Below are 27,589 nucleotides of genomic sequence, written 5' to 3'. Positions count from 1 at the left end.
TCCACTGAATTGCTCTGACAAATCAGACCGGAAACAAAGTAGTGGAGCGACAAGGTTATCTTTATTTCCAAGAACATGCTCTCTTAGATCAGATTTGCATTTGAGCTGCGATGGAAATTGCATGTAAAAAAATAGGAGTGAGTTCTCTTCCTTCTGAAAACAAGAAAAACAGGAGCAGAGTGGCTGCGACGCGTCGGATTTGTCTCCTTCTAGTGGGCAGTCTGCGAACGCTGCTGCACATTTTCAACATCTGAGTCACTTTAAAGACATTCTCTTCAATAGCTTCTAACCATAAATACTGCAAATGTTTTAGCATGTAAAAATGGATATTTCACTTAATAAATACAGTACAGAAGTAAGCATTTACAGACCCTCCTTCTGTCATAAGCACGATAATTGCAATGTCTATTTACAGTGGGAATAGCCTGATTTGAACGTGACTTCACTTTAACAGTACTTGTATGAGGAGATCAGTGCTTTGACAATTGTTTAAAGCTTTAGCGCGAGCTCAGAGATGGTTAAATAAACATAAAAACCTAGACATAACCCCAAAACAAACAATATAATCACAGAAAGAAGAAAAAATAAATAAATGTCTCATGCAGGCAGCACCAGCAGATGTGTAGTTTGTCCATTTATAGTTCAATAGATATAACCAAAACATCGTTCTAAAACAGTTAAGCAAATATAACAATTTACAATTATGCAAATATATTTTAAAATCTGTTATATTTTCTTGCAAATGTACAAATGGCGACTAATGTCTGACAACTTTGAGGTTTGTTGGTAAAAAAAAAAAACTATCTCAAAGTTCTGTCATCAGCAGGGCTCTCAGGATCTTCTCTCGGTCCAGTTTAATTTCCTCTCCGCTACAGATACACAAACACAAGAAATTAGCATTACAGGACGTAATAAACATTGTTGGAAATAAAGCCCGTTTCGATTTTTGTGGGTTTTACAACAGAAAGTGTCCAAGTTTAGGATTAAGAAACAAGAAATATATGCATAATTTATGATTAAATGTAGTTAAAGAGCATAAAAGCGAGTGTGACACCAGGAGGATAGCATAAGATTCAGCCACGTTCACATGCGACGGGACGTTTTACTAAACGGGCATAAAACTTGAAAGCACATAGGAGAGAAAGTGATGACACTTACATCTAAGTGTGACCAAAGAAAGCAAAAAAATAATCAATGTTTCAGATCATAAGACCAATTTTAATACAAGGCAAATATAACCTGAGTAAATACAAAAGAAGTTCTTAAATTATTTCATTTATTAGGAGGAAAAACCCAGGAACTGTTTGTGCACCGCTTGGCCAAAATGGCTGCCATCACGAGTTTTACAGTAACCAGCAATGAGTCGCCATGGAGGAATTTCGATCCCCAGTTTAATTTTATGCCACAAAGTTTCAGTCAGATAAACCTGGTATTTAACCATATCCAAAACTTTGAATGATCTTGTTTTTTATTTTGAAGCCATTCAGAGATCTATTTGCTGGAGGGTTTTGGATCATTATGCTGCTGCAGAAATATTTATGAAGTCCCCCCAAAAAAGACTTTCATTTAACAACCAAAAACCAACCAAAGTTTTTGATCCCTTTTCTCCAAAATAACTTGGTTACTTTATTTGCTTAATCAAAAATAATTATTGCTTGGTTTATTGTGAGTACTTTTGAGTTTAAAGACTGATAGATTTCCACGAACTTTAAACAAAAAAACAAAACAAAAAAACTTGGCTAACTCATGATTTAGCAATATAATTGGCTTAGATAACTTATTGTTGCTATTTTATATTTACTAGGGTTACTTTTGATTATTTTTGATGATCTGAAAGACTTAAATATGAAAGAGAACATTAATGAGGGGCAAGCGCTTGTTCAAAACAATGGACATTTAACAAAAGGCATGAAAATGGCTGCAGGTCTTACTTGTACACTGTACTGGTTTAATGCTGCTGAGGTGCGGTTGTGTTACCTGTTGTTATGGGCAGTGAGGTAAGGGGCCAGGTGGGGCATGGAGCTACGGTAGTAAGAAGGGGAAAGATGAGGGGAAGGCGAAGGAGAGGTACAACACGGACTACCCAGCTCCAGTGCTGGCATATTATCCACCTGGAATACACATCAATGTATGCACAGGTACAAACGTTCATCTGTTCACTCAAATACAGTCAGATAGAGAATCATCCCCCATAGCAGCGAAAGGATGTCCTGATTCTTTTTACGTTTTTAAAGCTGCATTATATGTAACTTTTATGTTTTTGACTTATTTGTTGAAATTATCATGATGGTATAAGACAAATAATCTGTGAAAAGTTCAACCTCTTCCCAGTGCTCCCAGTACTAACTACAGAAATACACCACTCAGTCGGAAACAAGCAATCAGAGCCAGGAGGAGGATTTTGGCGTCGTCAATCACTCTTGTGCTCCATGCTAAAGCTAGTTACCAATGACAGCGGATAAATTACTTTTCTCAAACTGTGACTTGTTTCTCCCTATTAGCACATTGAGCAGCATTGATTGACAGCGCTAAGACCCGCCTCCTGGCTCTGATTGGTTGTTGTTGGTGGAATAGCATCTCAGGGAGGATGAGATTGATCTTTTCACAGATTTTCTGTCTCATACTGTCACGACACGGTGATAGTTTTAACAAATGTAAAAAACATTTGTTTGTAAACGTCACATACTGCAGCTCTAAGGGGTCCGTACGCTGTTATACGCTGAGTTACCTGCGGGTAGATGGATGGTTGAATCTGTTTGTCCAGGGAACTGCAGGACCCTGACTTTCCTGCGCTCTGGGAGGAAATGGCTGCAAGCGCTTCAGGGAGATTATCTTCGTCTTCGTGGTTGCTGTTGAGGATCAGACAGGATGATTTACATGCATTAAAGAGAGGAGTTTTTGCTTCAGGTACCATTCATCTGAGAAAACGTTGCTAGCTGGGTGAAGTTTGCTCACAAGCTGAACTGTCGGACCAGACGTTTCCTCCGGTTGGAGCTCGGGTTGCCCTTGGCCTGCAGCTTCTCTGGGGTTAAACTACGATCCTGCCTGCGGGGCGTCTTCTCAGCTGTCACGCTGGAAGCTGCTGAGTCTTGGGATGAACTCTGATACCTGGAGAGCAGTGCGATGGGACAGGAAATTAAATCACAACCTGCAGAACGACGTGCAAACACAGGAAGCAATGGGCGAGAGCCCAACCTGTCACTGCTGGTGTCATTTGAGCTTCTCCCTCTGGGTGTCAGTGGAGCATCCTTCTTCATTGTGCATGAGAGAAGAAGTAATACGCTGAGTTACGCTGCCAAAGTTGAGGCTAGATGTTTAATCTGTGTTAGATCTGATACCCTGAAAGCTGCCTCCATCTGGGCTTTGAGGATGTTGCATTTGAGATGATCTGGGAGCATCACTGGGGAAGCAGGAGGGTGCAGAGACTTTTCCGAGAGTTGTTTCTCTTCTCCCTGCCAGCAGAAGGAGAAACATGAGGAGTCCTCAGAGGTAACAAGCAGAACTGGAGCAAATACTCCAAAAATACAAAATATTACCAAGTATTTATCTGTGTTTCCAGAGTAAATATCTTATTACAGTTGAAATAAGGCAAAACTGACTTAAAAGTAACTTTACAGCAAAATATAAAATATAGGAGCTTCTTTTAAGTCAATAATTATTTCACTTAAGACATGGGAAAAACATCTTTTCAGAAGTGAAATGATTTGTTCGTGGAACTACAGGGTGGGCCATGAGTTTTCATACATAGGAGAATGTAAAATGTATATTTATTTTATATTTCAGATACCCAAGAAGATGCGTTTGACAAAAGATCAAAGAAATGAAATTATACTGATGGCTGGATCTGGAAGCAGTCGCACGGTTGCACGAAACTTTAACAGAAAAACATGGAACGGGCATCACACACACGACACGGCGGCAAAACTTATTTGCAAGTTTCAGAAAACTGGAAACGTTGCAGATCAACCACGGAGTGGTCCCTGCAGCGATTACACAGAGTCCCACAAAAATAAAAACAGTTGTCCAATATAAAATGTAAATTTTTTCTGTGTATGGAAACTTGTGGCCCACCCTGTATTATTTTTTCACCGGTATTAAGAAGCTCCTATATCTTACTGAAAAGTTACTTGTGAGTTAATTGTGTGTTATTTGAGATATTTGCATTAAAAACTAAACAAAACATTTGGTCAGATTTTGTGCTTTTGCAGTGCGTTGTGTGAAAATGTGTCTTGCTCACCTTGTTGTCGATGTTTATGTGCAGCGAAGGCCAGGGAGGAGAATCACTGTCCGTCTCCAGAGCTTTGAGCAGTGACTGAGAGATGTCCATGCCATCTGCAGGGCAGGGCGGAGCTCGGCGTTCTGAAACATACAAGGTTTGCTTGGAACCTGGCAGTACACATTTATTTACTTAATTCACTGACTTAAACAGCACAGTTAAATATATTTCAAGAAACAAAGCCAAAGATTTTAATCATCTCATTGCATTTGCACAAAAGAGCTTAGTCGTCGAGTCTCCAGCATTTTTGTTTCTTCGTGCACTCAATAGGTGAAGATAAAACCTTAAATGGGCAATATTTTCTTTATTTCATAAACGTTTCATTCAATAGGAGTTTATTCCTATTTAAAACAGAAGAACACAGTGAGTGAATGTGCATCTCAGTCTCCTGCAAAGTGTTCATTACAACCATGAACTTCAATGTAATTTATTGAGATGCTGTGTGACTGACCAACAAAAATCAGCTCAAATCAGTGAGGAAAAATTATTATTTATATGATTAATAAATTCATAAAACATGTATTTGGTGCCTTTTACTTTCCTAAATATAATCTAATGTTTTCACCTGCCTTCTGAGTGGCCTAGTCAAAGTCCTCAGACTTAAATCCAATTGAGATTTTGCGGCATGATTTGAAAATAATCCAGTCTAGTTACAACTATTTTGCAAAGAATAGCCGTCAAAATATTCTCATTAAATCTGGAAGAGACAAACAGCAACCAACTATTTACAAGTACCTTCTTGCATATGTACTACTCTGTATTGATGTATCAAATAAAATGATTAAAATATATAAACATTAAAGTTAGTAACTCAGCAAAAACTCATACATACATGAAATAAATAAATTTTTAATCCATTACATGAACAGAAATATGCATGTAGAGTAACATGTTTAAAAGCAGCACTTATAAAAACCAAAAAAGCCAACATCAAGCCGAGTCTTTTGACAGATTTAATTTTACAGGCGGAGGGTACTCACTGTTCTTGGTGTGTGTGTGGCAGAGTGTGTCTTGGCTGTGTGTGTGGCGGCGGTGACGATGGTGGGTCTTGCCAGAATACGAATTTTCATTCTCTGATGAGCTGTACTGATGGTCTGAAGCAGAACTGCTCAGTGGGAAGCTGAGGATGACACACGCAGTCACAACAACTCCCTAAACAACAAGCCTCCTGAACACTTTAATCTGGAAAAGTGGAAATAAATCTTCATCGTTTTGACCGCAGTCATTCTCATGTCTTTGTTCAGTGGCTTTAGAGCAACATTTCCAATAAAGCGGATTAAAAAAAACAAAACAATTATGCTACGTGGCTAAACCATGACACAGTGGTGAGCAGTAATAATCCAAAAATATATATACATGTGAGGTTATTTAAAGATGCTAAATTGCCTAAAGTTGGGAGCCATCATAACCCTGCACAAAAATGGACAAATTCACATTAAACAAATGTTATGATGCTTCATTATACACAGTTTTGAGGCTACACAAAAATATTAAATTTGCTTCCAATTATCTAGACCACGTGTCAAACTCAAGGCAGCTTTTTATGTGGCCCTCTAAATCATAGACTAAACACTAAGTGTGCATAAATATAATGTTATCAATCAAATCAGCGCAGTTTTTATCTGTTTACTGCAAAATTATATAAATTAGTCCCTCTAGTTTCTTGAGAATTATTGTTGAAATTCACACATCAATAAATTCCCGTATTATTGTATTATTATTGTATTTCTTATACAATAATACATAATTACTAGTTATTGCAGATTTTTTTTCAGAAATTGTCAAAAACTTTCTTATTTGCAGTAAACAGCTGCCTCACCTTTAATTGATGTCAGATTATAGTCCATAATTTAAACAGTGACTAAAAACGTCGCATTTACCGTCATAAATAAGCGCAACTATCGCAAAAATGTTCAAATTAGTACCACAGACTTTTTGCTTTTCATTGCAAAAAATAAAAAATAAAAAAATAAAATAAAATCACAAAAAGAATCACAAAATTCTGCAGGGACTGAAAAATTGATCAATAATATAATTTAGTTTTAAGAATTCATTGATATTTTAACAGTTTGTGAACAGGTTTTATGAATAAATTGTGGCACAACTGGCCATTTAAGAGCATTCCTGATCTTTATTTGGCCCAAAACGAAAATGAACTTGACACTCCTGGTCCAGACATTCCTGGGATCTTCTAAAAACCTCTCAGTCAAAGACAACTTTTCAAAAAACCACAAAATATATTGATGAAGATCATTTTTAGAAATTGAAAGTAAGTCTGGCTATTTGGAAGCTAAATGTAAAAAAAAAAGGGGTGTGGACTATCAGTAGTCCTGCATATAACATGTAAGTATAATAACATACGTTTCAATAAAACTCTTCTATTTTCCCCACTTTATCAACATATGATCCTGTTTTAACATCCATGTTGTGTTTCTAGCTTTTACTACATAAAGAAATATATATAATATTCAATTTAGTTCAGTTCAAAACATTTTGACATTATGCTATTTCGTACGTTTTTATGCGACGCTGTTGTCCATAACATAAAGCACCAAACAAAGGGTCTTTGTTAACTTGTTATAACTTGTTTATTTGTCTTAGAAGCAATATGGCAACATTCCTAAAGGTCAAAGGTGATTCAAGTAAACATAAAGGAAAAAACAACAACAAAGAAACAAACACAAACAAACAAACAGCACAACAACACTTATTGTAAACATTCGGTTGATTTCACAAATCCATGACCTGAAGTAACATTAATATAATGTTTATTTAAACATTGTATGTTTAAATAAACATATAATGTTTATTTAAGTTCTCATATGCAGAGGCCCACTTCTATTTCACACGATACATTCAGCAGCTCAACCTCTAAAGCAGCAAAGACTACAGGCTCCCTTTCACCTGCTCCCAATTACCTCCACTCATCACTGATATCATTTTACTTCTGATTAATTTAGGCAATTATAAATAGCTGTCACAATTTTTTATAAGACTAGGAACAAAAGACAGTGATTAAAGCATATTTAATATTCTGAAGTAAACATGCCAGAGACTAAAACCTTGATTGGAAGTAAGGTATTTACACACACTGCAATAAAAACACCCCAGTCTAAGCTACGTTCAAGTGAAAAATCTGGTCTCTTCTCTACTGTATCTTTAAATAAATGGACAGAGACACAAGTTGAAAGGTTATTCTGAGTCAGAAAGTCAAAATAAACGATTTGAAATCAGTTGGAGGCCGTTATATCTAACGGCTCTGATACCGTTAGATATACTTTATCCCTGCTAACCATTAAAAGTATTTTAATATCAGCCACAAACTGTTAGTTAAGTGTTTTGACTGTATGTTCCCATTTATCGTTTTTCTACAGACATTACAGATGAGCTATCTGAGTAAAATTAAATTCACGCAAAAAGCACACAGCGCCAGCACGAAGTTTACATGAACGCATGAACATAAATTATTGTTTATGACTTTGTCTTAAACTGTTATTTTTTCAGGGTGAAATTATTTTACATTAAATTCTTTAATGTTAAAAAAAATAAATAATTGGTTTAGACAAAGTTTATTTTACATGGATTTTTTTTTCCTGATCCACACAGGGCTAACGTTAGCGGCTACAGCTAAGGCTGTATTCATACTCTTTTTAATAATCGGTGGACATGTTTTTAATTAACTTTACGGTAGTCAAACTCACTTTATAATTGCTGACCAGTTTTGAATGTTTTACTGATTTTTAGACGGTGTATCCAAACACCTTCTTGCCATCACCCTAATCTTTAGCTCCTCCGCAGATTCGTCCAATTAAATTTAAGGCTTTGTCTGGACGACTTGAAAATATTAATATTCCTTGCAGTCGGAAAATTTATTTTGGTGAAATTAAAAACTTACTTTACACCTGCCAGGAGAAGTATGAATAATTTTAGGGTCAGCTGCAGTCGTTTCTTTTTATTAGCCTGAAATGATTAGTTTGCCACAATTAGTCGAACTAACCACTCATCAGATCCAAAGATTTCAGGAATCTTTAAATGTGAGATGTAGATTTACACAAGTTGGAGTTTTTCGGAGCAAATAAAACTCACAGAATCCAAGATCATCAGCTTGAACTATTTAACAATTAACCACACATTAGTGGGGGTGTTATTTCTAAATGATTGGAGCTTTCCTGCAACCATTTCACCCGGGAAGAACAATGTTTCAAATAAGTCCGTAAAGACTGAATGAGTGTATGTAAACTTCTGACCTAAACTGCATCTAAAATGTCTTCAGTGAGTGAATGTTTACGTTGCATTATGAGCATCAGAACGAGTCAAATACAGGTGTTGCAAAACGATTAATGATGTTGACAAGTCAGAAATATCGGCAGGAAAAACGACAAGAACTAAAATCCCTGAACAAGTTCTGGTCCATTTCACCTAGCACGATACTTTGGCCTCTATTCTGCCCTGCTCGGGTGTTTAAAACCCCACAGTTGTGCAATAAGGATCTTTATGGCACACAGTGGCAGAAAGTCGTCGACACTGGAGTTGGAGTGACAGATGAAGACGGGACTGGTGATGAAAATGAAGATGGAATCAAGGTCATCAGCAGAGCTTCCTTCCTTTGGGGCGACAGTCTGTGTCTGAAACCGACTCCGGGGTTTGAGAAAGGTCAAAGGGCAGTCATGACCTTGTCCCTGTGAACCACACTGAGGGATCCTTTGAGGACATAGCCGGTTCTTTCAGGGGCAGGAGGTTGACTGTACAACGGACTCGCAGCCTCAAAGGAAGGCCTGAGCACAACAGATGGTGGAGACCACGATCAAGACAAGTGGAGGCGTGTGAATGACATGGAAAACAAATACGATGGAGCAACGGTGCATGCAGTTTGACTTACCTGTGTGGCGGCGTGTGACCGGAGGGCTGCAGGTAAACCGGGGGCGTGAGAGCCGGGTGGGGCGGATGCCAAGGCTCGTGACTGATAGGAATGTTGTGTTGGTACTGAAGAGGGTCATGGAGAAGCTGAAATTAAAGATCTCTGTAAGCCAGGCTGGTTGCTGATGCATTTCTGTGTCTGTGTGTGAGATCAGCTGCATTCCCATTAACCACAAAGTTGAGCAAACTGAATTTATGAAAATGAATTTACTTAATAGAAATGTGATGTGATGGTTTGTTTTGCGTTTTTCTTTCGGACAATTTACAGCTACCTCCACCAGAGCTCTCGCAGCTTCGCACAGTTCATAAAAAACTGTGTGTCATTCTAAAGTGTTGAAAAGCTCTTCTGTAAAATCACCAACTACAATTTCCCCAAAATGCCGCATATGTAGCCTCTCAAAAGTATAAAGGGAGTGTCGATCCAATGCCTAAATAAGACACCAATGTCCCCTCCGATGGCTGGTAGATGACGAGCTCTAGCGCCATGGCTAAATTAGAATATAACTCATTTCACTAACATGTTTTTTTAATGATTTATTGTGAACAAGGTTATTCATATGTGGTTTTATTTTAACCCTTCCAGACCGAACGGAGCAGTGACGATCCAGCCAAATTTGTAGTACCGTAATTCCGCCACACTATGCGCTATCTGAAAAAACCCAACGGTTTCTGAATAGGGAGACATTGCGCCGATATCCAGCAAATATCGGTTTATTACAGTAATTTCATCCCGGCCGTAGCAAAAAGTGAAATTAATCGAAGGATAACTCTTTTAATGGATGGTAAATTGCAAAAATAACTTGCTAGATATTGAAAGTTCCAGTTGTTATGGATAAATGGACAAATATATTTAATCACAGGACATTTAAAGAACTGAGTACAATTAAAATAAGCAAAAATATCCAGGTGGAGATTTAAAACTTAACCATCGAAGGGTTAATTTTCTTATTTAATGGAAAAACAGCAATTGCAAGATTGTGTTTTGGAAGAAGATTTGTTTACATTTGTAATGGAAACGCAGCTAATGAATTTTGTCTACAGTCACTCACCGCATGTGGACTGGGATTGGGGCTGGCTTGCGAGCTGGAAAAGAATGCCAACAATCAGTGGAACTAAATAATACATTTAAAGTGAACCAAAAAAAAACAACTACAATTTCAATGTTTGGAATGGAGAACAAAAACAGTGATAAAAAATGGGAGTAAATGCCTCCACATCTTTGATTCTTTTACACAAGTGTCTAATCTTTGGTGCTTTTGTTAAGATTGACCAGGCATTTATGTGGGTTAAGGTCAAGAGTGACTGATAAGACAGTGACGTGATTTGTGCACTGCATATGTGTGCTTTTCAGAGAGTTTTACCTGATATGTAGAGGCTTTGCAGGGGAAATAGCAACTGAAAAAGAAATATAGCATGTATAAGAAATATAAACATTAAGGAAAAAGCAGAAATTAAGGTTTGTTATTTAGTCTTTATATCCATGTTCTTGTTTTTGGAGTCAGTTCAACCTCTTGAGTCTGATCAATCACAGGTGTTCAGGGTGATGATGCAGTGTTGATTTTCTGCCAGGTATGCAGACCAAAAGGTTTAATTTTTCTCACTTTCTGTGTCCCCAACATGGCTTGTTACTTTAAATGTTACTTTCTTTCAAAAGTGGCTTTCTCTCCAGCAGTAACGCCAGATTTGTGGAATATATGAATCACAGTTGCTACGTTGACAGATCTCTGCAGCTCCTCCAGAGTTACCATGGCCTTCTTTTCATTATCGGATGACATATTGAACAGCTCAATTGATCAGATCAACCTGTTATAGGGCCTCTTGTCACTTTAAATCCAAATAAGCTGCTGGCCACGCCCCCCAACTCAACGTTTACACTTTCACGAGAAAATGGCCGCAAACATATTCACAATTATTAAACCGTACATCTTTGAAACAAAGCAGCAAGAATGCAGAAAGTTGTTTAAGAATGGTAACAACCACTTTTTTTTTTCCAGCAGCCATTGTACAGCTAATACAGTGGTAAAACCAGCTGATCCAACATGCTGGAGTTTCCCTTGGAACTCCAAGTTGCTAGGTGACGAGCTGGGGTTGCTAGGTAACAGCGTAGTCAGTGGCCATTGATTGCAACTTGAAGTTCAGGAGGTTTTTTTGAAACGGCTCATTTTCCAGACACCAAAACACTTTAACTTATTGTCAAAAAACGTGTAGGTGTTTTCTATTTTTTTTATGTACTTGGGCTGTTTCTAGAAGCAGCTAAAACCCAAATGGAAGCACAAAAACATGCAAAATGTGAATTTTGTGTAATAAGTCCACTTTAATAAAATGTACAGAAGTTTGTGGTTGTATGACATCAGTTATGATTAGTAAATCTAAATCTCTTAGATGTTTGGATGCTGATATATGTAGTTATGAATGAGCTCACCAGCATATAAGTGATTATTATTTTAGGCTTTTGGGCTTGTTAGGCCACCGCAGCTCACAGAAGGTGGGAATTATGGGGGCGTTAAGAGCACAGAGAAGAAAGACGATAATAACCTATAGCCTTGAATTTTGCAGCACTTTATGTAAAATAGACTGGCGCTGTACTTAAATCTGCTGAACCTGTCATAGCAAAATATAATATTAGTCATTCTTAAAGAGAAAGCCTTGAAGAGACCCCGCTGCCTCCCAGGCTGGAGCTTTTTTCCTTCTCTCAGGGCTATCTATGATGCAGATTTCAGCCATTTAGACAAAATGGTGTGTGACCTTTTTGATAACGCATGAGGGTGCAGAGGACAAAACAGGTGTGGTTAGTCATCCATGTTTCCTATGTGCTGATAAGGCTCACCTTTGCCCAGTGACTGTGTGCGGGAGGGGTATCGTTTGCTCGGCCTCCTCTCAAACGTGCTGGCTCTCCTCAGTCTGCCTCCATGAGTGGCCTGATACTCCGTCTTTCCACTGAGACAAGCACAAAGACGAGTTCAGAAGATGAAAATGGTAATTACCAATTTGTATTACTGATTTCTGTGGAAGTACTTTAAAACATCTGACTGGAGTTCAGCAACAGGATCCTAAAAGCATTAGCATGTGACTCCAGATATCCTTAGTGGAGACTGATGGGTAAAGCTACATTTTTTTATAAGAGCGGAAGCCCACAGAAACAGTCGTCACTGCAGCCGTTACAAAAGAGGATAGAAACAAAAACTAGTCTGAAACAATTTCAATATGCTTCCCATTTACTAAGAAAACTAGCATTACAGCCAAGCTAAATAGTACACGAAGTTAGAAAAATACGCATTTTAAAACATCACTGTGGAATTGCTTTAAAGGTTGTGGGGCTTTTTATGTGCTGATTATTTCTTTTCTACAATGTGGCACCTTTTAAACAGACAAATATTGTTTAGTAGTTAGCTGTAGTTAGCTACAGAGAGCTTTGTGCTAATATTACCAATGGCTAATCAAAATCAACAGCACATTTCTTTATAAATGAAGATGCTAGCAAAATGCTGTTCACTGAAGTCGTGTTAAAGGTGACATAAACAAAATTAGCACAGCAGAATCTGTAATTATTGGTCCTGTTTATGTTAGCATTAGCACCTCTGTCCAGCTAAATGCTACTGGGAGTTAGTTTATTCTCAACTGAGCCATGTCTGCAAATACATGTACAAACTGTTTCTTTATCCTTAAATATTTTAACTTATGTATCCATGCTGTTGGTGCTTAAAACCTCAACTCATATTCCTCATTTGTGTACATAATCTTGGCCAATAATGCTGTTTTTGATTCTGCTATAATAGAAATGTAGGTAACCCCTGGTAAAGTGATTATCCCGTGTGCCTGAATAAATATGAGCACTTCTTTGGCTTTGTGAATTAAATATGGCTCAAGTCAAAGTAAGGCAAACATAGCTGCTATGTGAAAGAGAAAAAACAAAGTATAAGAGGAATTTATTTCCTCTTAGACCAGTTTAGGAGGATACAAAAGAGTCAGAAGGTGACCCAGGTGTGCCTATTAGCTCTCGTAGCGCAGTATTCAAGTGCTTGTTTGCACTTCCACCATCTGTAACATTAGTGTTTGTGCACAAACCACAACAGAGCGCTATCACGGCGCTTTGATCTGCCTGCTCCAACAAATGACAGGAAGTGCCCTTCAAGTGTGAGAATCTGTCTGGTAATAATCACAAGAAAACAAACAATTCAAGGAGAACGTCTCAGTCGCCATAGGAACAGATGCACGTAACCATAGCTACTCGGTAACCATAGATACAAAGGATCTGTTTAATGTGACACGTAATTTCCCCCATATGCCGGCAGCAAGTGTTGACCACAACAACCCCGCCGGGCCTGAGCGCGTCGTCCGGCCGCGGGACGGCTCCGCCGGGAGGAACCGCCGGGAGCGAATCTGTGCTCTACCTGAATCTGAAGCGGGAGCCGAGGCGGGTGAAGTCGCTGCGGCTCGCCTTGCCGGCGGTCGGCTGACGCAGGCGGAAGAAGGCATGGCTCTCCACCGCGCACTTCCACAGGTGTTTGCAGCTCTTGGAGCTAGCCAGCTGGAACATAAAGGTGTGCTCCTGTTCGCGACCCTTCAAGGGAAAGGTTACTTTAGTCGTCTTCTTTTTATTTAAACTGGTTTGTTTTAGGAGTAGTAAAGGAGACCAACTTGATCATCGTCTTCCACCACCATCAACGTCAGGCAACTCTTTTTGAAATCCAGCCTGGTGATTTTGGGCCTATGTGTGCAGATAAAAGCAAAAGTGAACACTCATTTAAATCCACTTATATTATCTAATTCATTATCAATTATACTAGACAGTTCAACTCACAAACACTAATAATCAGTTATATGAAGACCCAGTTTTTAATGCTTATTTGCTTTCACTGACAATCACTGAGAGTCAAGTCAAAAGTCTTTCTCCTGTATTTTTGGATTTAGTTATTAAACTTGAAGTAAAGTTTGACTTTATTTCCATTTGAAGGAAATTCATTTCAATGACCAGAAGAACTCAGCCAAATGAATGCTTTTGTCTTTACATAAATTACACAACAGATTTCAAAAATAGCTCATTTTTCTTTAAGTATCTTTATCTCCACATAGTTTCAGCTCCAGCTTACCAAACTAGTCGGTGTATTGAAACAGAGTTAGTGCGGATAATGTGATGAAGCCTGATTGCTTCACTACAGCTGTAAACTTTGTTAAAAAGTGTTTGATGCTGCAGGTATTGTACATAATGCCTTTTTATTGTTATTTGAACCATAAAACGCTGTGTGTGTGTGCTTACCAAAAGAAAAGCCCAATTTTGTTGGAGCCTTCAAAAACTAAGATGCCAGTCGGGGTGAGACCTAGTGCATATTCTCCTCCATCTCTGCCCTGAAGAAACAAAACTGAACACATTTAGTTCCTTATCTCCACAATGATATGAAGGTAATAATTTGGTTCCAGTCAAAGGTTTACATTCAATTATATTTATTATTTTTGACACGTTTATGATTAATCTGAACCACGCTTGTACGAGGATGTAGTAAGACAACAAACATCCTCAACATTTTTTAAAACCAAGAACTTGATGCACAACTTTCCGCTGACATTACGCTAATGGAAATGCCTTCCATAAGTTTAATCCTTTGAAAGTGGGAAATGGGTGGATAGTGCTTAAAGGCAGAGTATTTTCCAGGAAGCCAACTAATTTAATTAAACTTTTTTACTTTCTACCAAGAGAGTCAAACATGCAGCAAGTCCTACACTGCAAAAACACAAAACCTTATCTTGTAATTTCTTTCTAGACTCTAGAGAAAATATCTTAGTACACTTGAAGTGAGATAAAACTAACTTACAAGTAACTTTTCAGCAAGATATAGGAGCTTGTTTTAAGTCAATAATTCCTTAATATTGGTGAAAAAGTATTGGCAGATTATTTAATTTATTACAAGACATTTTTCCCATGGTATAGTGGAAAAATCTGCCAATGGAACAAGTATTTTTTGTCAATATTAAGGAATTATTTACCTGAAATAACCTTTTATATCTTGTCAAAAACTTAATTATGAGTTAGTTTTGTCTCATTTCAAGTGTAATAAAATATTTTCACAATAGATAGAACAAAAGTTCTTGGTAATATTTTTTGTTTTTGCAGTATAAAAACAAGCGGATTGCTTCGGATTGCTGATGTTATTAGTATTGGTGTGTCCGTTTATTTGAAGATTTGGGTGTATTTTTGGCCTTATTTGAATTACACAATAATAAACAAAAAATTGTGCACCTAATTCTTGTTTTTAACATAAATTTCAGTTTTTTGTTGCATCATACAACACCAGGGAGAAAGAAAACAGCTGCATGACGAGTGTATGTAAACTTTTGACTGGAGCTGTACCTGTGGAGGTGAAGTAAACCACACACCTTGACAAAGTGCATATCTACGCCATAAAGTTCCAGCCACTTGCATTTGTTGAGAAAAGAAATCTCTGCTTGAGACGGGCTCTGTCCCCTGAAGGAAAAAACACAAGATTAGTTTTCACAGTAAAAATAATACAGTCACAGTCCCAATGTGCTCCCAAAAAGAAATGTATCAGGTACGCAGTCTGTAACTTTCCATTTTGATCTCACTCTAAGCATAGCCCGCCCCTCGTTTGTGGCTAGATTGACCCTGTGAGCCACAGCATACAGCATATATATGCAATCTAATCTGAAAGGGGAGCAATCAGAGCAGAGCTGGGTTAAACACTCCGTAGAATCAATCAAGACCCTTCAGAGATTAATCCCATAATCCTTTACACAGACCAGTGATAGAGAGGTCGAAGCAGAGGGAGCAAGCAAAGAGGGATGGTGAAATTGGAAACCTTCGGATGTGAAAATAATTTTTTTTAAAAAGCTGGTGTTGACAGGTGGCAGCAGAATAACTTCCTTTTCTGCTCCAGATTCTGCTCTGCTTGTTAGAACCTCACAGGACAGAAGCAAGCCTGGGTCAAGTTGCCGGTGGCTGGACGCCCTGCAGTAAGCTGCTTTGACGCAGCACAAGGTTTTGGCGACCAGTTAGCCTGGGCACTGCCTTCCTGTGCAACTCCACTCGGAAAAAAAAAAAAAAATCTAATTTACAGCAATCTGGACTTTCTCCCTTTGACTCAGATTATCTCCAGTAGATTTTTGACCCGGCCAATCAGCGAACAGTTTTAGAACAAAGAAAAACAATTTAGCTGCTTCGTTTCTTCATCCCCACCTGAGATCCAGCCACCTGCTGAAGATGTCCGCCTCCATGGCCTCGCTCTGCTTGGGAGTGAAACGAAACTCCGACACCAGCTCCGGGGAGTGCTCCAAGGGGTCGCAGTCGCCCAGCTCACCTGTGAGTGCACAAACAAAACACATAAGCATCTCCCAAAGATCTGGTCATTTCAAGTTAAATCGCTCATCTTTTACAAATGGGAACATGAGTTAAAAAGCAATAAAACTGCTGCCCTTCTTCTACCTCATGCCATTTTTTATTCTTCTGCAAAAATTACATTGCAGCAACTTCCTGCAAGCTGCATAACAGTAAATTAGATTGTCTTTGTAAACAAAATAATTACTTTTTGAGATGGCTAAGCTGCTCTGAATTTATCACTCTTGATGCTCCTTGTCGGTGCATCTGAGGAAATCTTTGTAAAACAAGATTAGAGGAAATCTGCAGAGGGACAACATCAATAATGCAAGAAAGCCGTTGAAAATCATAAATTGAGCTTTTTTTTAGCAGATATTACTCCAAGCATGAATGCCCAGGAGAGGATTTTACAGTATAATCAACAATAAAATAAAAAATAAAAAAACCCTGTGAAATAAACTTAAGTGAGTGACTTAGGAGGTGTTGAAATGAATTTAATAAATATTAGAAATGGACATTTGGGACGAGAAGCTAAATTTGCACATTTGGAACAACCTTACTTACTTTGTAAACAATATGCCGCCAGCTCCACTGACACATCATACGGACATTTTAATCTGAAATTAAAGGAAAAATGCACAAATTAAAACAAATGCACAGCCCCTACTGATATTGACAATACGGCTCTCTCCCCAGGGTGGCAGCATGGCTCACGTCGCATACATAGGGGAAGTTTCTAATGAGGAAATTTTGAGAAAAACTTTAGCTCAGAGGTGTCAAACCACTTTTTATTTCAGGCCACGTCAAGGTCATAAATGTGGCAAAATATATAATTAAAGCTACCCATTAAACTGTTAAAGTATGAATAAATACAACATTTGACTTTTTTCACATTAATGTAATTTGGCAGAACACAGATAAAAACTGCTTTGAGTTGGATGATAAATTAATATTTAGGCCAAAACTGTTTTCTTGAAGGCTATATTTATGTGTCAAATAGTTATGGTGGTCAGATTTGGACCCTGGACCTTGAGTTTGACACATAGGGTTATATTCATGTCCGTTATGTAATCATTAAAATATTCGTTGTACTTATCAGTGTACCAGTTGAAGCTGGATTGATTTTGATATGATGTCTGAGAAACTTTTAATCTGTTTATTAAAAACAAACAAAAAAAATAATGGTGGAGAGGATTTCTTCTGTACATATTGGTGGGTGTTGGGGGTCCAGAACGAGGGGTTTGCCCAGGATGCCATTCAAGCAAGAACCAGCACTGCCCTGGAGTGATGTCATGTGCTGGAGAGACATAAAGTGGCTGGATGCCCTACACAGTGCGAGTGTGTCAAGGAGGAGAGGAGCAACCCTTTTCCTAAAATAAGCAGCCCTCTGCTGTTCTTGATCTTGAGCTTTTATAATGGAGCTGGACTCTGGGGACGAGTGGCCCAGATAGGAGCACTGACACACTGAAGTGAGTGTTTGCACAGTCAGGTCGGGCTTGTGTGTGTGTGTGTGTGAAACAGATGTTGGTGTTCTGACTCCACCACTACTGAGAAAACTGTAGTGGAGGTGACCTGTGGGCTAGAGGTGGGACATCCCCGCAGTGGGAAGGGAAGTAGCTCAAAGTGACTTATGAGGACGTTGGCTTTCAGCTGTTTCAGGCTTTATGCTTAGCTAACTGAATTATCAAATTAAGAAACAAAAGTAGCAAATCAGAATATGCAAAAATATAGCACATAGTACATTTTAGATGTAACCACACCCCTTGAACATTTTCACATTTTACTTTGCTACAAACTTCAACTCCAACTTCAGTGTATGTAATTTGAATTTTATGAGCTACACCAACGCAAAGTATCAAAGGACTGTTGTAATGTGAAGGGAAAAAGTTTCAAGTTTTTCTTATAAAGTAAAAATCAAAAAAGTGTGGCATGCATACATATTCCAACACATCAACCCCTCTACTCTGACACCCGTAAAATACGTTTCAAGGAAATAAATTGTCGTTAGAATTTACTCAATTAGTGAATGAAGTCAATCTGTGTGTAATTTATGTATCCAAATAATATTGTCCAAGTGGGATCCGTTTTCATCCACACAGAGCATTGTTTTAAACATGCCAGACCCACAGGGGGCAACGTAGAGCAAAGCTGAAACCTATGTCAGCCAATCAGATTGCTTCAAAACAACCATGACTTCCTGTTCTTGACAGGTATATAGTTTGAACTACTTTTAAATAGCGTTTTAGAATATAAAGTTCATAAAGCACAAGTCCAAATTGGAAATCATGTCAAAGCAAGTATATGGATATGTTCCCATTATTGGTCGTAGACTGTAATGCACAGGACCCTAAATCTCTGTTTTCCAGTTTACACAAATATGGAGTTTTTATAGATAATCGTTTGTAGTGATTTTATATGGAGTTTTCATGTGGATGAAAGACTAAAACGCATAAAAAATACATTCATTTTCTCTGATAATGACTACGACTACATTTGGACTAATCACAGTGAAGATCCAGCTGTTCTGTGAAGACCTCGGAGGTTTGTTCATCATGAAGACCAACGAACACATCACACAGATTATTAGAGAACTGGGTTAGTTCAAAGCAGGATTAGGTTATTAAACTCTCCCCAATAAGGTGTTTGGGTAGATGACACCAAGATTTGACTTTTTGACCTACATGCAAGCTAAACAGGTCAATAGTGGCAGAAAACCTGCTAGAAGCTGAGTCACTACAAAGTACTGACTCAGAAGTGCTGAATACAAATGAACACACACCTTTCAGATTATTAAGGATAAAAAATTTCATTCTACTTCACAGTGTTCCTAATGAATCTCCCACAAACAACAAAATCCTCTCAATGCTGCAGTTATTCTTATGGCTTATGCACCTTCCCGCTCCTTTTTCCTTCCACTAAACTTTCCATTGATATGCTCCCATGCAGCACGATGTGAACAGTTAGCTTCTTAAGCAGTGACACTTTGTGGCTCTGCTGAATAATTATCAAGTCAGCAGTCGTCACTGTTAATGTGTCGGCAATAATTTAACATTTCTGTATCAAAAACCCTTTTTATGTGTTCTATGTAATGAGAAACCACATTTGGGTTTTTATTAGATGTAATGAAAAGCAGCAGTAATAAACACTAGATATGTGTATATTGTAGATCAGATTCACTTTTTGGCTTGAATTACTGAAATAAATTCATTTTTATTTTATATTCTAATTTACTGAGCTGCACTTCTATTGTGTTTATGGCATAAAAACAGTCAGCTGTGGCTGCTCTGTTTCAGACAGTATTATTCACCTGAATGCAAGGACTTATTAGGATTTACTTTAGTTGTTGGCGCTTTAAAAATCAAAGCTCACAGCTCTAAATAATGCATCACGGATCTTTATTCTTCTTCTTCTCGGTGTTGGAAAAAGAAACTTACTTGCCAGACAAAATGTCCTGTCGAAGCTGCAGCACAAAAAGATACCTGTTGGTGCAAAAAGAAGATGAATCAATCAAGTTTTTTTCCCCTCCACTCTGACACATAATTTGCTTTAACAAGTCTCTGTCCATTTGGCCCTGATTTGTATCTGCCCACAGCAGCAAACTAATTAGCCCTACATCCCCTTGGACCTCTACGGCTGGCTCCGGAGAGCTCCGTCAGCGCGTGTGAATTTTTACCGTGTGAATTCCTCTCGCAGGTTATTTGGCTCCGAAGAGTAAAATTTCACTCTGAAGAAGAGTCGGTAAGGCGGCCCTTCTAGAAGAAATAAAGAGAGACGGGGAAAGGGGCAGAGACAGATGAAGCAGTGATTCATGCAACATTAATCTAATCGAATCGAATCGTCTTGTACTTTATCTCATCATTTAATCTCATCCTTCCTCTTAAGTCTTCCCATCTCGTCCATCCATCACCGTCCCAAGACCAGATCTCTGTACTCCCTCTCTTTTCTCTGCAGCCTTACTTTTATTCCCGCCACCATTTTTATGTTAACAACCATCAGATTGTGTCAGGGTGCAGACCCGCCCTCCTCCACTCCATTTATTCCCCCCCACACCCCCTCTCGTTAGGAGACGGAGAGCAAACAAGGTACGGCTTCCAAATGCATGCGCTAATCAGCGAGTCAACATTAGATAATGCTCCACCTGCTCCCCACTCAGCGCGCTGCACATTTTCCTGCACAAACCAGATCGACGTTCAGAGCCACTGACAACTTACCGGGGATCTGTTTCTTCAGAAGCTTGGACATGTCCAGCCAGTGCTGGTGGGGGAGGGAAAGGAGGTGAGAGTGAGTCACATCAGCACGCGCTCCCCACTAATCGAGAGGAAAGCTCGTTACTCACCGAAACTTGATCTGTGTCCATGAACTGCAGTCCGAAGTAATCCATCTCGACCAGATCTATGTGGTACATGATCTGATCAAAAAGGTCCTGGCCTTTGGATTTGCTCTGCAGCAGGAGAATAAAGGAACTGAATTAGTGTCTTTGAGGGTTCCTTTGAAGGAGCCAGACTTTGTGTTGTCTTTAAAGAGATTTTGATGTGCAGCTTTTTGATCTTTCGTTAGACTTTAACTCATTTTCTGCTCAGTGCCTGACCATTTCCAAATCAGGCGAATGTTTTGTTGTGTTTGTGTCTACACACACAAACAATCCTAGGAGACTTTATTGCCGGCAATCTGGATAAAATGAAATGCATTGTGTTCATGTTTAGGCGAATAATTAAAAAGAAACTAAGCTAACAATGTTTAACAGGCAGGAGTTGCACTTTATTACCCACAGGTGGTAAAACCTGGCACACAGTAGATGATCAACAGGGTCAGGGTCTAAAGTCAGAACTTTGCTGTGCTTCTTCTATTATTTCTCATGTTTCCTGGGGGTTTTTTTCCACATCAAATTACATTTTATTCTGACTCAAAATGTAATTTTGAGTTTGACTCAGTAAAATGACTCAAAAGTTTAGAGTTCTCTGCCCATTTTGCCCCAGTTTTCAGATACAAATGTAAAAGCTTACCAGGAATGTATGAAAAATATTTCAACTGTGGTTTGACTTTAAATATGGAACCTGAAAAAAAAACACAGAGTCTGGTAGGAAGCAAGGAAGAAACAGAGACAGCATAGATAATGGACAGAGATAGATACAAGAACACTAAATAAAATGTTGAATATTTTTCTCTTATATTGCTTCTCCCGTAAATCCAAACTTTTCATGTGGAAATAGATGAAAAAGAAACTCCAGAGGAACTACTGATCAACAACGCAAAGCAGCTGGTTTCTTTGTGGCAGCGTACAAAGACATTAGGGTTGAAATAAAGCTTTTGCACAGCGGACTCGATCTCCTCTGATGAATGAGCTCCGTCTTTTATTAAACCGAGTGCAAACATCCAGCTGGTAACGGCAGGAATTACCCATGAATCCACCTTTTGTCGGCTTGAGAGTGAAAGCTGATGTGAGGGTGTGCTCTGATGGGACGGGCAACTCCCCGGAGGGAGAGGCCCGCATTCATGCAGCTTTTGTCATAAAACACGACCAAGGACATGGACGAAGCACAAACTGCAGCAATTCCTCCTGAACTTTATGGGAGCAGTTTACAGGCAGATGAGCCTCATCGGCCCACATTAAAGCCTGACCCGAGAATGGCCCACATAAAACTCCCAGGGTGTGTAAAAACATGACAGCCTTGTACTTTCAGTGTTGATAACGGGTCCAAACTTCTTGGCAGCAGGTGTATGAATGAGTGAGAAAACACAAATACTGAAGGCAGCATGCAGTGTGTATTACAAAAGCATTCACAATCCTTGAACTTTTCCACATTTTGTCCAATAACAATCACACGCCGCTGGATTTTATTTTGATTTTATCTGATACACCAAGAGCAGTGTGTACCTTAATCGTAAAGAAACTATTTTACAAACAAAAACTTGTGGCTTTCATAAATCAACCCCTTTCGCGTGAATACCCCAAATAAAATCCAGCGTACGTAATGTGGTTTCAGTATTAAAGCCTCGACAAGAAGCAGACAGTTTAGAGATAAAGTTGGGGGGATGTTTAATTGAGCGAAGTGTTTATTTCTTCCAACTCTTTTTCAAACAGAAAAGTAGCAATAAGCTAATTATTTTGTTCTTGGTTTATGTATGCACATGTTTTTTCTTGTCCTTGTACTGATTCCTTGTTTTCTTGTTTCTAAAACCCTGTTTGGAATAAACAAATAACTCAATAAATAAAAATAAACGTCAGATGATAAAACAATAACTCAAGCATTGAACATCTGACGTAGCTCTGAACATGGAAAGAGACTGAAACCACTGCAAACCAAACAAGAGATGAACGTCCACCTCAACAGCTGCTCCTAAAAACTTTTGATAAAAACTGATATGGAGCTAAATAGTGCTTTTAATTTAGTAGGTTTTCTAACACATATTAATTTATCACTAATGATATACTCAGATCTGCATTCATTACTGATAAATGCAAAGCGATGGTTTTATGAACTCTCTGTAGGGTCGTAGTTTGATTGGCTGGCTTGGCTTCAATAAGACGTGAATAATTAATTATTGGACATGTAATGTAATTAATTATCATACTGGTATTTGATTATTATCAACCTACAGAGGGAATACATGTGGAAATTTGGATTTTTGCTGTAACTTGGCACCATGAATCTCTTCTTTCAAAAGGTTAATGAATTATTGCACATTGCCTTTGTGTAAAATAAATAAACATCCAGGAGGAATCAACCAAGTTATTCCTTTATTATGAGTCCATAAACAATATGCTCTTTTTCAAAAATATGGAACATCCATCCATAAACTGTAAAAGTTTGATCATTTTCCTTGTAGTAAAATCCAAATATCTAAATCACAAAATATACATTGAATGTATGACACTTAATAAGGTTTGTTTTTCAAAATTATCTATTTGTTATGGTTCTGGGGGAAAAAAAATTACTCTTCAGAAATAAGGTGAAAAGTTTTGTGTTGCGCAGAGAAGCAGCCAACAGGCCTGCAGTGACTCTGGAGGAGCTGAAAAGAGACGCAACCCAGGTGGGAAAATCTGTTGACATAATTATTAGTCATAAAATCCACAAGTTGGAAAACTGACAAAGAGAAAACCATCGTTGGAAGAAGACAATAAGTAGTCCCTGTTAATGTTTTCTGCATATTGAAGAAGGTGCTCTAAAAGCAACATGCTTATGCAGAGCAGAAAACCTAATACACTATCCACATGATGAAACACAGAGGTGGTAGCATCATGATATGGGGTCAGCTTTTCTTAAAAGGGACAGGCAAGGTGCTTAATGCTGATTGTTGGAGCTAAATAATCCTAAAACAAAACCTGCTAGCACCAGCAAAACACAAGGGTTTCCTACAATTCTCAACATGTGGAGTTACAGTGGAATGATTTAGACTAGACTATGGTGTTAGAATGGTCTAGTCAAAGTTCATGTCTAAATACAACAGAACATCTTCAGTAAGATGTGATATTTGGTTTCCACCATCCAGTCCTACTGAGTTTGGTAAAAAAGAGTCTTTAAATGGATGTTTATCAAAGCGATAAATCAACTAACTGCATGACAAATTAAGAAGAGAGCAATAATTTCCATTTGCTTGTTCGTGTAGTTAGCCGCCATTTTGAAAAATGCTAGTTTGCACTTTTCTATTTCACAAAAGTCCTAAGTGGCAGTTTTGCCTGTTTCCCCAGTCTGAGCCTAATAATTAATATGTTTTGAAGGACAATTTTGTTTTATTGAGAGTTCATAATCCATTTCACTTATTGCTTCGGTTATTGTGTTTATTTATTTGCGATATTTAAAGTCTCTTGCAGTTCCAGTGTTAAACGTTCATTGGAAATGAAAGTCTATTGATTTATGATTGGATGTCCTTGCATTATTATGCCACGATTATTATATCCGTTGAAATGGTGTCATAACACTGACATTTCTGGGTCAATTTATCACCCAGCAAAATTAGTTATCACGACAAGCTTGCTCTTACCAGTCCGTTTCTTCCACTACATGAACATGCACCTCTTTGTACTGATGTAAAAACTAAACAATAATGAAATTTGTGGTTGTAACAAAGTTTAAGCGGTATGAATGATTTCACTAGGTGCTTTTACAAGAATACTTTTTCCTGTTTTCCTTCACACTGCTAAGCTTTAAAAAGGCTTCAGCTGGAAACGGCGCACCTGTATCTGTTCCCCGAGGGAGAACAGGAGCACATGAACAAACCTGTTCCAAAACACCTGTGACTAAGCCTCCACCTTGACGAGCCACGTTTCACTTCGAACGGCAATAGTTCAGGAGAAGCTGCCGTGGCTTTGCTTTGTTACCATAACCTCGCTGCAGCAGGACAGCAGGATAAAAAAACTCCTCAGTGTACCGGCTGCGTGTTTTTCACAGGTGACGCACGCAACAGCTTCGGTGACACACACACAACCTTTAAAATAATAATAATAAAAAAAAGGAAAAAGCATCTAATGAGGAGTCACTTACGCACACATGCCCACACACACTTCGCTTATCATCCCACCTACCCACCATCCCTCTACACACGCTCGTATTTGTGGCACAGAGTCCCCAATTGTGGTAAATCAGATCAGGGAGTCAGGGAATACAGACAGACTGAGGAGAGAGACGGGAAGGAGAGGGAGGGGGAACACGCACGAGAAACAGGGTGGGAAGGAGGGAGGAGAGCGATGATGAGCGAAGGGAGATGGGCCACAGAGGGAGTGTAAAAGGAGATTATGAGAGGAGAGAAGCTAGAGCGGAGATTGCTCGAGGAAGATCAGATGCAAGGATGCGGAAGAAAAAAAAGGTGGAAGGAGAAGCTGCAAAAGAGCAAACAGCAGGGGAGACACTTCTAGCTGCCTTAGTTAGACTTCCCTGCAGCCAGACAGAACGAGATGCGTTAAAGTGTCTCATCAGAGCACCGCCTGAAGCCAATTGTACTGTAAGCATTAGGAACTTCAGCAACGTTGGACAGATTTAAGTGAAAAACACAACAAAACATCCAAAGGTTGAGTCTAAATTGAGCCGTTTGTTTGCTCTACAGTTCAAATATGATAGGAAAAGCTACAAACAGGAAGTTTGCTCTATAAATCCACCAATCAGAATTTAGTGGCGAATGGTCAAATCTCTGATTTTTGTCAAGCTTAAACAGATTTATTCAGATTTTTAGCCAATTCCATTTTCACTTTAAGAAGACATGAAAACAGCACTTAAATATTTTTTTAGCCTTCCTGCCACAGGCAATCATTAATTATTCAAAGTAGAAGTAGAGGTGACATATCCATGAGGACAGTCGCTGCAAATAAGCAATTTACTAATATTTTCATTTAAAAATTTGACTTTTTTTCAGCATCCCATGTTAGCAATTAGCACATTTATTCTGGCTAGCATTACAAAAACACTGGCTACTGTGTATATTTTGAAAGAACAAAAAGGCTGCCAACATTTTCCAATCCATCATATTTCATGACAAATGAAAAACTTAAGAGGGTAAAATTATAACATCTTTCTTTACATTTTTATCTTTTGTACAACCTGCTTAAGTGTTGCTCTCTCTCGCTATGTCGCAGCCTTAATTAACCACAGGCATCTGTGTATATATCTGGACATGTCCTTGATATTAGTTTCCTTTCAAACAGCCTCTAATATTTACATTTTTAGAAGAACAGATATTTTGGGAAAAATAAAACATGTGGTCCATGTTTTAAAGTAGAAGGTGGTGGTAATGCACCTTAAGTCGTTTGCTAACCGCAATAAAAATTGAAGGAGGAGGAAGTCCATGAGAGGGCGAGTGGCTGGTGTTCAATCTTAGAGTGAACAAACAATATGACATCACAAAGTACAACTTTCTTGTGTTGTTTTTATATTTAAGGCTCTGGAGTTGTGAATGAGTAGCAGATAATTAAAGTGGGTCATATTTAAGGTTTGTTTAGGAATGGCACCCTTACTGACATCACATGATTTATTGGTAGCTTGTGCTCAAAGTTCATGAATCTCTGTTTACTGTGTAATAAATTAATCAAAATTATTTTAAGCCTAACTTTCTCCATGTAATAAAAAAAAAATAATAATAATCCATTAAGGAGACCCTCAAGAAGACCTTAAAGGACCGTAAAGTGTCCCCGGACCCCACGTTGACACACACTGACCGAGCTTTGCCTCTCGGTAAACACTCACAGGTAAATCCACGCTGACATCCGTGCCGTCCAGCAGCAGGACGCGGCAGGTGATGGTGCTCCTCGCCGTTCCCCCCGCCGGGATGTGGACCGTGGCTCCCCCGCTGACCACGGCAGGAGCGTGGACGACCTGCTGCTGGTGGGGCAGCAGCAGGGGGTTCCCTGTCACCCCTCCTCCGTCCCGCTCGTCCCTCTCTATCGTCTGGAAGCGGGAGCGGCGGCTGAACGTCCGGCGCAGAAAGCCCATCATCTTCCTGATCCAGAGGGCGACTGGGTCCGCGGTGTGTCCGTGAAATCTGCCCCTCGCAGCGGCCGCTGCGGTCCGCCTCCTTCCCCACGTCCTCCCCGGGGCGAAGAGTCACTTAGCAGGCTTGGAGGAGACTTCAGGGCTGCCGATCAGCAGCAGGGGGACTCCAGCCGCATACTAATAAAACTGAACCAGATTAAACCAACCAGTTGATTTCCACTCGCTGGGTCCGGAGTGAACGGCTCCGCTCTTCTTCTTCCTCCTTCTCCTCCTCCTCCTCCTCTTCACCCCCGTCCTGTCCTGTCCGTCCACCTGCCTCCTCCTCGCTGTTGCGCACCGACTCTAAAATCCTGGAGAAATCCCGTCCGAGGCTCCGCAGCGGGGACCCTGAGACACACACCGGAGCAGACAGGAGGAGGAGGACGACGGGGAAGCCTCCACACCTCTGGACCGAACCGAACTGACGGCTGCAGCGTCCTTTCCCCACCGCTGAACCGAAACTACCGGTTTACCTCACAGGTAAAAGTCAACCAGCGAAACTGGACAAACAGCATGATCTGCGCCTGCGTAAAAACACCGCGCAGAACAAACTTCTTTTCCTCCCGACGGGCCGACCCAAGAGAACCAACAACCAGCGCCACCTGTCTG

At 39.3% G+C, this 27,589-nt stretch overlaps 1 protein-coding gene across 5 annotated transcripts; it reads right to left on the bottom strand.

Annotated features, from left to right (window-relative positions):
- Positions 1-39: 39 nt before the first annotated feature.
- Positions 40-27,560, bottom strand: epb41l4b (erythrocyte membrane protein band 4.1 like 4B). 5 transcript variants are annotated; one of them, XM_015029678.1, is made up of 23 exons: positions 26,696-27,560; positions 20,857-20,961; positions 20,732-20,774; positions 20,194-20,272; positions 19,955-19,999; positions 17,085-17,137; positions 16,383-16,503; positions 15,566-15,653; positions 14,451-14,539; positions 13,832-13,901; positions 13,585-13,754; positions 12,021-12,130; positions 10,555-10,588; positions 10,243-10,276; positions 9,156-9,280; positions 5,257-5,396; positions 4,238-4,359; positions 3,339-3,452; positions 3,196-3,251; positions 2,956-3,108; positions 2,729-2,849; positions 1,978-2,111; positions 40-869 (listed from the first exon to the last, which is right to left on the bottom strand). In XM_015029678.1, the coding sequence occupies exons 1-23, from the start codon at positions 26,942-26,944 to the stop codon at positions 806-808; spliced, it is 2,319 nt and encodes a 772-aa protein (XP_014885164.1). In that variant the 5' UTR covers positions 26,945-27,560; the 3' UTR covers positions 40-805. The 5 variants fall into 5 exon arrangements, with proteins under 5 accessions (XP_014885164.1, XP_014885186.1, XP_014885170.1 ...); XM_015029700.1 differs by having other exon boundaries at positions 1,978-2,022; XM_015029684.1 differs by having other exon boundaries at positions 3,196-3,248.
- Positions 27,561-27,589: the final 29 nt, after the last annotated feature.

Source organism: Poecilia latipinna, unplaced genomic scaffold, assembly GCF_001443285.1.
Source record: "Poecilia latipinna isolate Pla-1442-1.1 unplaced genomic scaffold, P_latipinna-1.0 Scaffold11, whole genome shotgun sequence".
NCBI lineage: Eukaryota > Metazoa > Chordata > Actinopteri > Cyprinodontiformes > Poeciliidae > Poecilia > Poecilia latipinna.
The sequence above is the reverse complement of the archived record's forward strand: the minus strand, read 5'-3'. Positions and strand labels throughout refer to the sequence as shown.

Excerpts from the sequence above, each read along its gene's own strand:
- epb41l4b (XM_015029678.1), bottom strand. The coding sequence starts at position 26,944 with ATGATGGGCTTTCTGCGCCGGACGTTCAGCCGCCGCTCCCGCTTCCAG. Across the intron at positions 20,273-20,731 it reads TCTGAAGAAACAGATCCCCG|AAGGGCCGCCTTACCGACTC; the intron begins GTAAGTTGTCAG and ends TATTTCTTCTAG. Across the intron at positions 10,589-12,020 it reads CACACAGTCACTGGGCAAAG|TTGCTATTTCCCCTGCAAAG; the intron begins GTGAGCCTTATC and ends TTTCTTTTTCAG.